The 14,633-nt window shown below is 43.6% G+C and overlaps 1 protein-coding gene across 1 annotated transcript in view; it reads right to left on the reverse strand.

Moving 5' to 3' along the window:
- The window catches only part of LOC147901264 (2-oxoglutarate (2OG) and Fe(II)-dependent oxygenase superfamily protein), an 86,184-nt gene that overhangs the window by 55,591 nt on the left and 15,960 nt on the right, over positions 1-14,633 (reverse strand). The window contains exons 3-7 of the mRNA XM_087375779.1: positions 10,168-10,286; positions 9,935-9,998; positions 3,814-3,881; positions 3,649-3,707; positions 3,205-3,373 (exon numbers count right to left, since the gene is read on the reverse strand). Coding sequence (XP_087231905.1) covers positions 3,205-3,373; positions 3,649-3,707; positions 3,814-3,881; positions 9,935-9,998; positions 10,168-10,286 — 479 coding nt within the window. The remainder of the gene's footprint in view (positions 1-3,204; positions 3,374-3,648; positions 3,708-3,813; positions 3,882-9,934; positions 9,999-10,167; positions 10,287-14,633) is intronic.

The following is a 14,633-nucleotide window of genomic DNA, read 5'->3' on the forward strand; positions in this document are numbered from 1 at the left end:
TTGCATTTTGGAAACAAACGAATCCCATGCATTATCAAGATCAAAGTGGCTCTAAGAAGACAGAGATTGATAGGCTTCAGTAACCATTGCCTTGAAAGCAACATGCTGCAAATAGCTATTGTTCACAATTAGATGTCACCTTTGAGGCAGTCTATCATCTCGCATATCATGAAAAGATAGCCTCAACCATAACGGTGCATGATCTGAAAGCACAAAGGCATAGTCAACCCACATTTTACATGTAAAATCATCATTTTATTGCGGGGCTACACTGTACCAGCGATCCAAACGTGCCTGGTAAGAAGAAAGGGCATTATGTTGAAAAGTGTATCCAGGTGACAAAGGCTACAATTCCTTCCAAAGATCAACCAAATCAAGATGAATCAGTAATTGAGACCATGCATGCCTTTCAGAGGTTAACATATGAGTATTTCCTAATGTATTGTCACCCTGTTGCGGAGCATTATTGAAATCCCACATATAAAGGCATGATATCTCCATGGATATCGTTGCATGGCATCCCAAATTGCACTTCTATCCCGAGAATATCGAGGTGCATATACAGAAGCAAATTCAAACACCTCGCCTTGAATGATGCATTGAAGAATAATCCATCTGCCTTGATTGTCATTTAAAGCAATAACTGGCTGAAGCTCATGCTTAATCAAAATGACTACACTTGAGAAAGAGTGCTCCCCAGCATAAAAGATATCATAGCCACACTAATGACCTGTCTTTCCTGCATAGACATGCTGATTATGTTCTTGTAATGCCACTATATCAGGCTGAAATCGATTGATATACAGCCACACAGATTTCCATTTCCTACTGTCGCACATCCCTTGAACATTTAAGGTAAGGCATTTGATATGAGCAAGCATATTTACAAATATTTATAGGAAAAAAACAATTATGTACAGCAGCAACCTTCAGGATGTCAACCCTGCATTTCTACCTCAGGGTTAGGGCCTCTTCCCTAAGAAGAAACATCTGCCTGAGGATTGGATAGCAATGCAGCAACCTCTTCCCCAGGGAAGAGGGTTCTGCTAGCTGTCACTGCAGCCCATGTGATTCCAATTCCTGAGTTGACCTCTAGAGAATTTCCACTAGAAGATGCACCATTCCAAGTGCGAGGGGGTGGAGGTCGTCGAACAAAGATAACTTTTCTTGGACTTTGTAATCCATCAATTGGAGCTTTTGATCCTTTTGCTGAGAGTTGAATAGCAGGAAGCGAAGGGAAAGAAGCACTCTCATTTGAAACAACTGGGGCTTTGCCTTTATCCTGATTCACAAAAAAACTATCTATTACCTTTATTTTTATTCCCAATAGAGGCAGGAGCACTCTCATTTGAAACAACTGGGACTTTGCCTTTATCCTGATTCAGAAAATACTATCTATTACCTTTATTTTTATTCCCAATAGAGGCAGGAGCATCCTTATTGGGCATCTAAGCAGGCAAAGTAGCAGGAGGCATCTTATGCTTACTCATTGGACACTGCGAAGCCATGTGCCCAAATTTTTTACATTCAAAACAAGCTCCTGCAAATAATCCCCATTTCAATTTATAAAATGCACTTCCCATGTCGACATTGTTCACCGTGACTAAATAAGACTCCGGTGTGGGATTATCAGTATCCCAGAGAATGCAAAATCGATTAGAGTTGTCATTGGGCCACGGTGGGCAAACCACTTTGCCTAAAGTTGCTGCAATTTTAGGCAAGAGTGAAGCCATGCATTGTGGGAAGTCTACAACTTCAACCCAGACCGGACATCGATGTCGAATCAGAGCCTGATAATCCCTTGTGGGGGACCATGGCAAAACGTGCACCATTTGCTATCCAAAAAGGAGTGGCGAATGTTCCAAAAGCATTTGCCTGTGAATCTCATCTATCATAATGACCTCAAAAAAGCCTCTGGCTACATAGTGTACCTTACAAACAAGCGAGCCAGCTAGTGTTCGGGTCAACCAGTTGCATACCTCTGCAGCAGGTGGCATCCGATCTGGGAAAATAAAATGACTGCATTTTTGGCATATTCTCTAACTGGATCCACAATTTCATCCACTTCAACCATGAGACCAACCGTTGGAACAGAGTCTTTCCACTCTTTCCTTGTGTCTGCAAATCCTTCGTACATGACATCATACACCAATTGTGCTTCAACAGAATCATGCAGGGGTCCATGCTGACCCTCAGCCTGCTTTTGCTTTTTGCATTGAGCCAATCGATCCTTTTGAAAAGTTTTTCAGTATTCAGCCATGTATTCTGAAGAAGATGGAACCCAAAAAGGGGGTACCTATAACGTGATAAAAGAGAAAAAACAGTCCCGAAAAACAGCCCACAAAGAAGAAGGAAATAGTGAATTTGCAAGGAGGAGAAGAGGAAAGAGATATTTAGGGATTTAGAGAGAAGAAAATACAAGTTCTAGAGAAGGAAAAGAGAAAAAACCAGAAAAAGATCCAAGATGAACTAGAAATCAGAGAAAAAAGAGAATTTCTGGCGATGGAAAGAGTACACAAGACCCAGGAACCAAAAAGGAGAGAAAGGAGGAAGAAAGAACCCTCAGAACCAGCGTTTAGAAGCAGCCCGTAAGCGAACCTGGTACAACAGCAACCCAGGAGTAGGAAACGAGCCGGCAGCAGCAACCTGAACAGGGCAGAAAAGGCTGTACAGGTCCGTACACCTGTACGGAATTGTACGGAGCTATGGCAGGCCTGTACGGCAGGGAATTAAGACCCCAGACAGCCAGTTTTTGGTCGCAGATTTGGAGCAGCAGGTAGCTGAGGCAGACGGGCTTGTCTGAGGAGGCTAAGGAGCTGATGGGAGGGCTGGAGCAAGGGCTGCAGGTCCTCTCTCTCTCTCACACACACCCCACTACTCTACACACACACCACACGCCTTAGCATACACACACAAATGCATGCACTTCCATATGCCCACACCGAATAGAAGGAATTATTTTTATTTTTCTAAATAGAAGGCAATGTTAGTACCAAGAGAGGATCACATGAAAAGCATAAAATGATGTACTCAGAAAAAAGAATGGACATATAATCATCGCTCCATTCGAAACGACATCATGTGATGCAAATATAAGGGAAACTTGTCGTCTTGCTTCATGCCAATGTACTCTTGATTCACTCAACTTTATGGTAATTGAAAGAAAATTACATGAGAGAACAAAGTAAACTGAGCAAGACATACCAACTGATTTCTGAATCATCAACTTTCACAGGGTGTGCTCCATTGGTCAATGGAGGGTACCCAATGACACGCATGACCCAAAAGGGATCACCTGCTATGTTGCCTTCAAAAGCATCTAGTGGTCCTCCCAGTGCCAATGCAATCCCTCGCATGATCTTTTTGGCAAGGCCTTTTTAAACCTCGAGACAAAATGTTGATTTTATTACTCTTAAAATATCAAAGGTCATTAGTGAATCTACCATACATGGGCTAATGACTCTTGTAATCCTTCCAAATTCCATTTCTTAAAGAATCCCTTAGTCTGTTTGCATAGGACGAGGTACCAATTCACATACTGTCTTTATACTCTAAATTTCTGTGTTCATCACTTCAACATTAGATTCTTGTTCTAATTTTGACTCACACATAAGAGACATTTGATATGCTTACAAAACAAGAACTAACCTTTCATAGCATTAATGTACTCTTCCAAGACTGGCTTGAATTTAGGTGGAGCCTCTGGCCTGTAGAAAGCAACAATATCAGCAGTTTGACCACACCAGACAACAACTCAGAACATTACCTCATTCTGCTATAAAAGAAAAGATTATAGACTTCAAGTATCATTACCACAAATTAGGCCCAAATAAGGGATGCCCAAGCTCTCCATACGCTTCGTACTTATACTCTTTGTAATACTGGGGGGGAAATAAGTATAAAAGGTTGCATGAGAGTGACGCAGCAAGATGGAAAGCCACTAAAACCCTGTCAGGGGAAGATATAAAGTAGCTCCAAAAAACAAAACAAATTGCATTAATCAGTGAAAGGGTGAGGACGGGGTGAGAGGAGAGGAGAAGAGAGGGTAGAACGGTAGAGAGTAGAGGCATGAAAAGGGAGGGGAGAGGAGAGGCATTAAAAGGGATGTAATGTAAGAATGGAGGGGTCCATTTTCAGGGACGGGGGAGGTGGAAGAAATGGGAGAGTGAAGCCCCTCGTCGTCATACATTTAATAGACCGTATGCATGCCCTCCAACATTTCCAAATAATACTTTTGACATCCAAAAATAAGCACCATATTTAAGACCCATAACAGACTTCAAAAAGATTGCATAAAAAACCTATCAAGACCTGAAACAGTGAGAGATTACGTATCAAAAGCCTGAAAGATTATGTATCAAGATCTAGAGAACACAACACGACAAGCTCATCCATGTGTTACCCATATAAACTGATCATGCCATGTATGTTCCATAACTGGTTTTCTTCCTCGACAGTGCTAGCCCTCACCAGACCTAGAGCCACTGATGGCCGAGATCATCTCATCTATCCACAGCTGACCAATGGATTTGGTCCCATGTACAGCATACATAGGTCCTATCACTTGAATGCATATCTGATCGGTTGGTTGACGGCCAGGGACCTCCCCTCTTTGTCCTTCGCATTTTGGTATTCTCCTGCAGGGCGACAGCATGATGTATTTAGTTTCTCGGGCATGGGTGCCCCTTTTTAGTGGCCCCACCCCTTATCTTTCATTATTAGTGGGTTTTTTAGTGACCCTACTTCCCCCCCACCCCAACCCTACTGCTCCCCTCGACTCTTTTGCTCCACCCTCTGCCTCAATTGCTCCACCCTCCACCTCTCTTGCTTCTCCATTGCGCCACCTCCACCCTGATTCTTCTGCTCCATCCTCCTCAGCTGCTCCATCCTCTGCCACCCTCTGCATCTCCATTGCACCTCCTCCCACTCTGATCTCCTCCTTTGCACGGGTCCTGCCCTTCCTCTCCATCATGGCCGCTGCTGGCCCTGCCTGCCTCTGACACTGCTGGCCCGGGTGGCCTGCCTCCTTAAATCGCAGCTGCTGCTACAGCTGCTTTCTGCACTCTACACCCTTCTCTTCCTTTCTTGTCCCGCCCCCCCTAGGATGCTACACTCTCCTGTGCAGCTGTGCATCATCCACCCCCTGCTGCTTGTCCCTCCACACTACCTGCTGTCTGCGCACCCTGCCCCAGCTACCTCTGCCTCCGCTCCAATACTGTTGCTGCTCCCTCCAGCACAGCCCCTGCCTATGCTTCTTCATTGCTGCAGTTGCTGCCTCTGCCTCTATCTCCCCATTGCCTTGCAATTGTGCCCCATACAGTTGCCCTCTCCCACACAACTACTCTCTGCTTTTCTCAATGGTGAGCTGAGAGGCTAGCAGGCTGGATAAGTGGACCCCCCCCCTCCACTTTATCCTCTTTAGGACTCGCCCTCATGGCTTGAGATACAAAGAAAGACAAGGGGAAAGAGAAGCCCAAAGACAAGAAAGGCCACGAAAGGGAAAAGTGTGGGTTCAGAATATACCAAGGATTAATTCAACACAAGGTTCACTCGATGCAGGAATTAGGCAAATAGCACCACCACATACCGTGATGGCTCCACTTCAGCCCACCCACCTCCTGGCGACTCCCCTGGCCCTAAGTCCACTCAAATGGTCCCTCTTGACTCAACCAAGTCTCCATCCCTTTCTCCTCTCCCACTCACACCTCCCCAAGTATCCATGCCGTACCAGACTATGACTGGTTTCTCTGCAACTCATACTCTTCCCAACACCTCCATGTTATACGCCTACCCACCACATCAGCATATGGCCCCTCTAGACATCCTGCAACAACTTGATGCACCACATGTAGGGCAAAGAGGTAGAGCAACAGAGACGTATTGATATCCTTAGGAGCGATTTCCTTACAGCCCATACAGAGGTGATTGATCTTCGAAAGGAGGTCACGGACCTTTGACGTCGAGTAAAGGTAGCCCTAGAGAGAAACCCTGTGGTAAATTGCCACGATGCAAACGGCTATTGATAAGGCCTTCAAGTAGGTGGATATTGTGAAACACGAGCCTGCAAAGGCAACCATTTCAGCCACTCTACTTGAGCAGCAATAGAGAGCCAATAAGGCTCCCAACATCAGGGTCTATGGGGTTCCACGCACTAGGTCTCACCTTTGTGACTTCCACCTTGGAGGTGCCAAAGCATGGCTTTGGGGGGGCGTGGCAGGTCGGATGAGACCTCACTAGAGATCAGCTCCTTGTGATAGGTTTCAGAGACACCCAAGCTCAACTAGCAGCACCGTGCAATCGGGATGAGACTAGAGAGGCAAAAGTAGCTTACATGGATCAAGAGGGGTCACAATTCTATACCAATCATCTATCACAAGGATGATCTCCCTGGAGTGGCGTGATCTACACGTGAAATCCTGCTAGATCAAAAGCACATCATTGAGGTCATCGCAATCTGCTACTTTCACCTAAAGACCTCACATTTTGCCAGAGCTCTCCGAGAGGAAGGACATGCATCTGCATATGCTGCAGATATCATGGACTTCAAGTCGCAGGGAGTTCTCCTTCTTAGAGACTGACCACTAGGTATCAACCATATTTTTTCAGCACGACTTGATTCTGTTGCCTGACATTGATTTAGATTAGGCAGGTATCTCCACAGTAAGCAAACTGACAATCCCCAGTCACTTTATATGGCATACGTTCATAGACATAGGTAGGATGCATGATCTAATGACCTACAATGGTCTGGAGAGATGGCCCTCTTTCGGTGGGCTCACTTTGTTTTCCACATGGAGGAGGGTCTAGTGTAGTTGACTATCTCATGGATCCCCTACCTTCGCCTCTCATCACAAACTTCTCTATCCCTGCCCCATCTAGAGCTAACCATACATACCTATCGTTTAGCTTATCAATCCCACTTACACCACTTTCCAGGAGATTCACTTTGATCACAAACTAGCCCCCACCTAGGCCACCCACCTCACTACAATGCTTGATGACCTCTACAATGATGAGTGTAAGACCTTGTGCTGTCAACTCAGACTTGAGACCAAGCATCCCCTCCGGCTGAGACGGAGACCAAACGAGAGTATCACCCTCTGGCCTTAGTACATTGGCTTAGTACCCTAGCCCCGATCTCGGCAAAGTTATTCAACGAAGCAGTTTGCACTGGTTTTTGCCACAAAGCATGGGATCCCATGAGTCTAAAAAACTACAAGACCATCATGATTGGACATGTTATATCCCAGATTAATGCATCAGCACTTGACATCTAGGTTAGCCATTTTGGGCCTATACATTAACAATCTCGAGTCCATCATGATCATTGGGAGGAGCAAGTTCACGCTTAACTGGTTGCATGATCCCAATTTTATTATATGCAGATGATGTGGTTCTACTCTCCTCATTACCCGAGGGTCTCGAATGGCATTTGGATGCACTCCACTCTTTCTGTGAGACACATAATTTGAAGGTCAACTTGGGTAAATCATAATTATACAAATCTAGGAGTCCTCTTCTCCGATCTTCATGATGCGACCAGCCATGCAGGCTAGTTTAAGCAGAGAGTATGCTGCACTAGCCCGACCCGAGCATCAATGTTTTCACTGGCATTTCTAAGACCCCAAAACCAAGTCTCCTCTCTTTGACTCGCTCGTCCCCCCAACCGGGATGTACAGCAGCCCCTTTTGGGAGACAAATCTATCAGAGATAGACTAGTTTCACATAGAGAGGCTACATGTTTTGCTTCTTTCTTGGATGATCCAGAGCAAGCCATCGGTTCCACATCATATTCTACTAGCACAGTCTGGGGCTACCCCTCTACAAGTTGATGCAGTCTTTCAAGTGGTCACTTATCTCTATAGAGTCAAAGACTTCAGCAGCACAACATCCAGACAATGCAGATAGTCATGGCTGGCCTTGACTTCATCTATTGCATTGAAGGCAAAGGGGAATCAAAGGAGTTGGCATGCTCAGACACGCAGATGGTTTGCGAGCTTGAGATTACATATGGACAAAGTGCCACCATTTTGGTATAGCCTTGAGACTCCATCCATTCCGCTCATGTACCACGAGGTGAGTCACGTCATCAAAGAGGACTTACTACACTTTCACATGTAAAGGACTTGACTAGCACCTCCTGAGCTTTCGATAATCACTCCTATAGAGATCATTGCTTGCGGATCTTAGAGGAGTAGTTTACCAAACCACCACGCTACACTCAAATCCATCCCCCACATGCACTAAGGATCTCGATTGGGCGATTCCAGGTATCAATTCACAAGTATGGATCGAGAACGAGGTAGAGGGCATTTCATGGGAGAGACGGGTCTGCACTTTATGTGATATGTAGGAGGCCGAGACAAAGAAGCACCTGCATTCAAATGCCCTGTATACTATGAGATCCATGGGTGGCATCACTATCAATTCAGGAGCGGTTTTGGCCCACTCAGAGAGTCCTTGGCACATCCTAATCAGCAACATGTGGCCATTTTCCTCCTCAAGGCCGAGAGACTAAGAGATCAGTTCATGTGAGCACAGATGACAGCACATCAGGGACCGTCAAAGCCCAATTAGAGGCCGATCATGAACTTTTTCTTGGGTGACCCAAGCCAAGGGCAACAGGGGACTAGACATAGTAGAGACCTTGAGTGCACCACTCGACAGACTTGACCTTGGGTGGACACTCACATGACCACTACAGACATCTCCTCTGTATTAGACGTGGGGAGACATACCACTGGAGTTCTCGTAGCACTTGTCAGACGATGAGCTACCTATAGTAACCCTAATGCAGCAGATGATCTCAAATCCTCACTGATCTCTCACACAAGATAGATGCATGCGCTCACTGATATCTCACTCAGAAAATACAGGATAGATAGGAGAAGAAGAACTAGACAATATTCATCCACAAGCATGGGAAAACTGCTCGTGAATGAGCTCAACACATCCAGCCAAAAATTACTCCAGGAAGATTGCTCACTGCTTAAAACTACAGAAGAGAATCTGTGCTAACCCTCCTTTAGTGTGTGGGGCCTTGAGGGGCTCCAGTGGCTGAAGGATGTGTGCAAACAAGGCACCTATTTATAGGCCAGAAGGGGAGAACCCCTACAAAACAGCCCGACTGGGTTTGCAGACAGGCCGACCCTATCTGCAATCTGCCCAAACTGGTTATGCCGACCTACTTGAGTCTTCTACTGCCTCCAGACTGTAGAACCCACTGCTGCACTGCCAGGCCTATAAAGGCCCTAGAAGTCCCCTACAGAAAACTCTACATGCTGCCACACAGCCTTGTACTGCCGCAGCTGCAGATCTGCTGTCACGAAACCCTTGCTGCCTTCACCTCTGATCCAGAAGCTTCTACATTCATCTCCAGACATGGTGCAAACAACTCCCCTCAGAACAGAAATTTTTCAAATGAGAAATGATGGGTTTCTTACCAAAATATGTTTCGTGTGGATTTTAGTTCTGTTTAGTATGTGAACAGCCGTATGGACTACTTCACTCCAAAAAGATATGGAAAGATTTTCACTACCCAAATCTGACTTGTTCAACCTTTTGAAAACTTGTCATAGATAGTAATCACATCAATTGCTACTTCAAAATGCCCTCCCTCCACCTCAACCCCAAAAGTCGGATTGCTTTCAGAGGCTCTTGCGAGTCTTAGGGATGTCCCATTCACCAAAATTACACCATCCAGCAGCTATTCCATGTTACACTAGGATACATTTTTTTGTCCTAGTAGGAGGAGCACTTAGGCACATGCTTGGTTCTTTGATAGCATTCAATACATATTTGTCTCATAAATCATTTGGTCTTTCATAGGCATTAACTCTATCTTTCATACACACAAGCTCACACATGTATGCAAATACATTTATACAATGATCTCCTTTTTGAGAGCAATGATTGAAAGTGTCCGATAACTCACATCAATGGCCTCGTGTAAGTCAGGTTGTCCTTTTGTTACGTTTTCTCCAACCTTTTGATATCCCCTGCTTAAAATACAGAAGTAGCATGTAAAAAATCCCAATATCCTTAAATCTAAATAAAAAATATTATTCTCAAGATCTTAAAAGCAGGACCCCTGTAGATTTAGGCTATCCAAGGCATCACCATAGTCTCCCACAATAGAAACTAAATGATCCAATGCTCGGGAATTACCTGAAACCACTCATACTGGTCATCTTAATTTTTAGCTTGTCCTCATAGCTGAGATGAAAGAACTCACGACTGAGGCTTAGTACCGCATCAGTTAGAGAAGCAGGCATGCCATGGCCTTTCTGCATAAATGCACCACAAAAGCACTTACAGTATGTAAGAATCAAAGCAAACCAAAAGAATAAGATTTCGACAAGTTTTAGGGGGAAAATAAGAATAAGATCTTAACAAGATTTAAGTTTAAAAAAAAAGAATAAGATCATAACAAGTTTTAAGGAAAAAATAATATCTTAACGTGTTTTTAGGAAAATCAATTTTCCAAAGAAGCTGTCATGAATTCAAAAACTTTCAACAAAAGGACTCATTTTTTCAAGAGAGAAATGCAATACATTTCAGAGTTATCAACAAAAAGTATGAAAACAGTATGAAAAGGAACATTTGTACCTTGAGGGATATCCACAACCAACAAGGTGCTCTACAAGCACATTGAGAACCTTGAACAACACATGGTTGTAAGACACGTTAAGACACGACACGTTAGACACGCTTCAGACACGAGTGTCTAAAGTGTCTTAAAGATAAGACACGTAAGACACGCCATTGTGATTATAATAATAAATATTTAATTAATATATGTATAAATATACAAATGGACAACTTGCTAGCATAGCTCGCTGCTAGATTCTAGAAGTACAATAAGCTACACTTAAACAATGCAAGAAGGCACTTGTACAATGTAGTTAAGAGTCAAGACTCGTCGTCACTCAAGACTTAAAACTTAAAGTTAAGACACGCGACTCAAGAGCTCGCAAGGATTGAGTACTTAAAGGTTTAAATGGACAATTGAATCTTGTCACATGTGATATGAATGAAATCTGCATCTCGATACATATAATTGAAAGGAAACTTTCGACTCTCAAGACTCAAATCTCTGAAGATTCATCCTAATCCGAATCTACGAGGTCACTGCCACTACAAAAAAAAAAACAAGAGTGTCTAAAGGTGTCTTAAGGTAAGACACGTGTCTTAAGTGTCTTAAGTGTCTTACGATAAGACACGAGTGTCTTAACAACCATGGAACAACATGAACTCGCGCTTACGGCAAGAGTGCATGTATTAAAGAGCCGCATTGCATGAATGGGAAACATTTGGAGGGCACGGTCATGGTTAAATGTCACCATCCTACAAACCAACATATGTCACCATCCTACAAACCAACATGTTCCGGTGGAAGTGCTTCCAGGGGTAGTGATGATGCACTCTTATTTTGTCAGAACATTTTTTTATGAGTCTACCAGAGTTTATACCACATCTTGCTAGCATAGGTTTCACTTTATTTGTTTAATACAAACCATGCAAGCAAGTAGGTTGTGCCCACTTTGTCGTCCTGAGTTTTTGCCATCATTATATATGGTATTCAGAGTTGGCAATTTATTGCCAAGCTAGCTCATGTGTCATGTAAATTGAACAGCTCTTGATGCTAGACATGCTCCATGTATATCTGCATAAAACTTGTCTTACAAGATGAGAAATTTAGACAGATGAAGTTAATTACCATCTCCAAGGAACAAAATGCAAAATGGCCTATAAGATAGTATAGCATGAGATACCACAGAAGAGCCTTTGTACCTCTCCCACTCACGAAAAGAACAATCAAGTGCTAGAGTACGTGTAGTGTAACTCATGCACTGAGGTATTCCCTCATCAAATGATGCAACAAAAATAGATAAGTCCAAATTGATCTGCCTGTAGTTCGTCAAGCATCATCAAGCACAAAACCATTGGGGTGGAGGTGGAGTGAACGTGCTCTACTATTGTAGTGGCACTGAATCTAGGTGCAAAGAATGGTCCTATATCAAAGATTACAAGGTGCACCTCTCGATTTAGCTGTCAAAATCACATATTTTTATCTGGTTATGCTTAAGATCGATTTCACCATTGGGTGAGTCAAATCCAAGACCCTATTATGGTATCCAAGGCTTCTTTTATGTAGGTTTTTGCTACCCAACATGGCTAAGGAAATTCGTAGATGGGGGAGCTTGTTCCTTGTATTTCTCCTTAACGTCTTCATAGGTTCAGCATAAGATCATGCTCCCCATCTACCTGATCTGCCTCAAGATCATGAGATCTGGTTCTTAGTTTGCATATTTAGCCGTCACGTGAGCAGAGGGATGTTCTCATTAAGATATGTTGGAAATGGAAGTGAGAGAACGAGAGAGGATGGAGCTGAAGGAAGCTGAACTGAATTTTGAAATTGCAGCAACAGGAATGAACTACAAAGCTAGGTTAGTCATGGAGACAAACCCTAGGATGGACCCTAACTAGGGTCAAACATGTGTGGTGACTAACTCAACCTCTAGCTGAGGTTAGGGGAGAAACCTTATAAAGAAAATAATGCCCCTGAAAAATAGCAAACCAAGAGACAGAGTACCTTGCAAGTGTCGAAACACATGATTCACAGCTTGCCAATGTGAATTCTTGCTGTGCATAAATCTGCTCAGCTGGGACACTGTATAAAAACGCAGCCCGAGCAAAATATAGAGCTTATCCACCTCAAATGAGGGCTGGAAGAGCAAAGTACAGAACTGTACTTGCACTAAATGTGCAAATCTAAGCTCACGGACGATCCAACAGCCTTAGTCTCCACAAAACAGGGCTGGAATAGTTCCAAACAAGAGCAAAACTGAGTGAATCCTTCAAAAAACTATGCAGCCAGCTCCAAAAACCCTTCAAGATGAGGGGAGATTATAAAAACTATTTAAACAGGTTCAACCTATCACAAAACAGGTCAACCAGAAGCTGGACACCTCTGGACAGCTCAAAATCTGTCAAAAATAACTTGCACAGCTGTAGACAGCCGAAAAAAACCAAAAACAAGGTCAGCTCTCTTGGAATGCATGCAGCAGTGAAAATCTCCAAAACAGCAAAAACAGGTTCAGCCTGCTATAGAAAGCTGCCAAGAAGAGGCGCCTCCTAGAGCCAAGATTCAAAGCTGTGACGAATCAAAAACAGCTCCAACTGTGCAAAAAACCAGCTGACCATCTTTCAAAATGCCTCGAAAATGTACCCCGGGACTCCAGAATCTGAGGGAAGCCCCAACAGCTTTCCAAAGTTGAAAGACTGGCGACTATCAGCAAAAATGACACCTGGCTTCTTTTTCTTCACGACAAAGGTTGAGTCTTTTGCGACAAAATCGCTCCACCGGTGCGGGGGAGGTGCTGGGGAGCAAGGGCAGCCCACTCTGATAACAAGCGTAGGAAATGGAAGCGAAGGAACGAGAAAGAATGGGGATTAAGGAGCTGAACTGAAATTACAGCAACAAGAATGAACTACAAAGCTAGGGTAATAATAAAGACAACCTCCTAGGATGGACCCTAACTAGGGTCAAAACATGTGTGTTGACTAACTCACCCAAAAACTCAACCTCTAACTAAGGTTAGGGGGGAAAAACCTTATAAAGGGAAAAGTGCCCCTAACCCTTGATACATTGGCCACTGCCTTAGGAATATGAATATCTCTAACAAGTTGCTTACGTCTTCCATAAGTGAGCATTGGATTAACTTCCTTTTTTAGAAGGGTGTCTTCTCCTACTTACACTAGTAAAACCCTATTCTTCCATTGCTACTACCTTGTGCTTGCACTATGCTACTTCAGGCTTCTAGTGGACTTCTACTTCCATTTTTTGTTGATATAAATTGTTCCTTCTAAGCAATTATGGGATTATTATCCGATAGGCCTTATACACCTCCCTTTCTTGCCTCGTGCACATCATACATCCTTGTTTTGTGCTCTTAGCTGTTCTCATCCATAAAAACATTACTCCCTTTGAGGTTTGTTCGCTCTGTACATACAGCTTGTCTAGTGCCATCTGAGGTGAATTGAGCATCGTGTCATACGTCCCCACCCACTGTGCCTTTTCCACATTATGTTGTCAACTTGAATTGTCGTATACAATCACCTCCAAAGGAGGGGATGATCTTCATGGAGCCCCACCTAGATGTTATTTCTCCTATATCCTCTAGGACTTTCCTCTTCAATAATGGCAATGATGGTTTGTGTTTTGCTGCCATTTTCACCAGCTCCACCAATGAGGTCACCTTTGCATGTGCTTTCAATTGTGTTGCAAGGCATCGTTTGATAACCTCAAGCTGTTTTCTACAACTTTAGGAGGTCGTTTTGCACCTTCTCATTCAGCCTTCAAAGTTGGGAGTTTTTCTCCTCCTATGTTTGTTATCCCGCCTTTATACCTTTATAGGTCTCCTATCAGGTCTTCATCTCCCATGGCGTTCTTGCAATCGTATATGGCATTCCTTTAAGGTCTCCATCTCTTTAGCACATCCCTTAGCATATGGCTTTCATATCCCAACACAAAACACTCATTTCCATGACCATACATTAAGAAAAAAGGACACAAAGATGTGTCTTCCACAATGAATCACCAAATATTGAAATACAAAGAGTTGTTTTTT

This window comes from Dipteris shenzhenensis, chromosome 6 (assembly GCF_047967505.1).
Source record: "Dipteris shenzhenensis isolate YYH24624 ecotype China chromosome 6, Dip_SZ_1.0, whole genome shotgun sequence".
NCBI classification, from domain to species: domain Eukaryota; kingdom Viridiplantae; phylum Streptophyta; class Polypodiopsida; order Gleicheniales; family Dipteridaceae; genus Dipteris; species Dipteris shenzhenensis.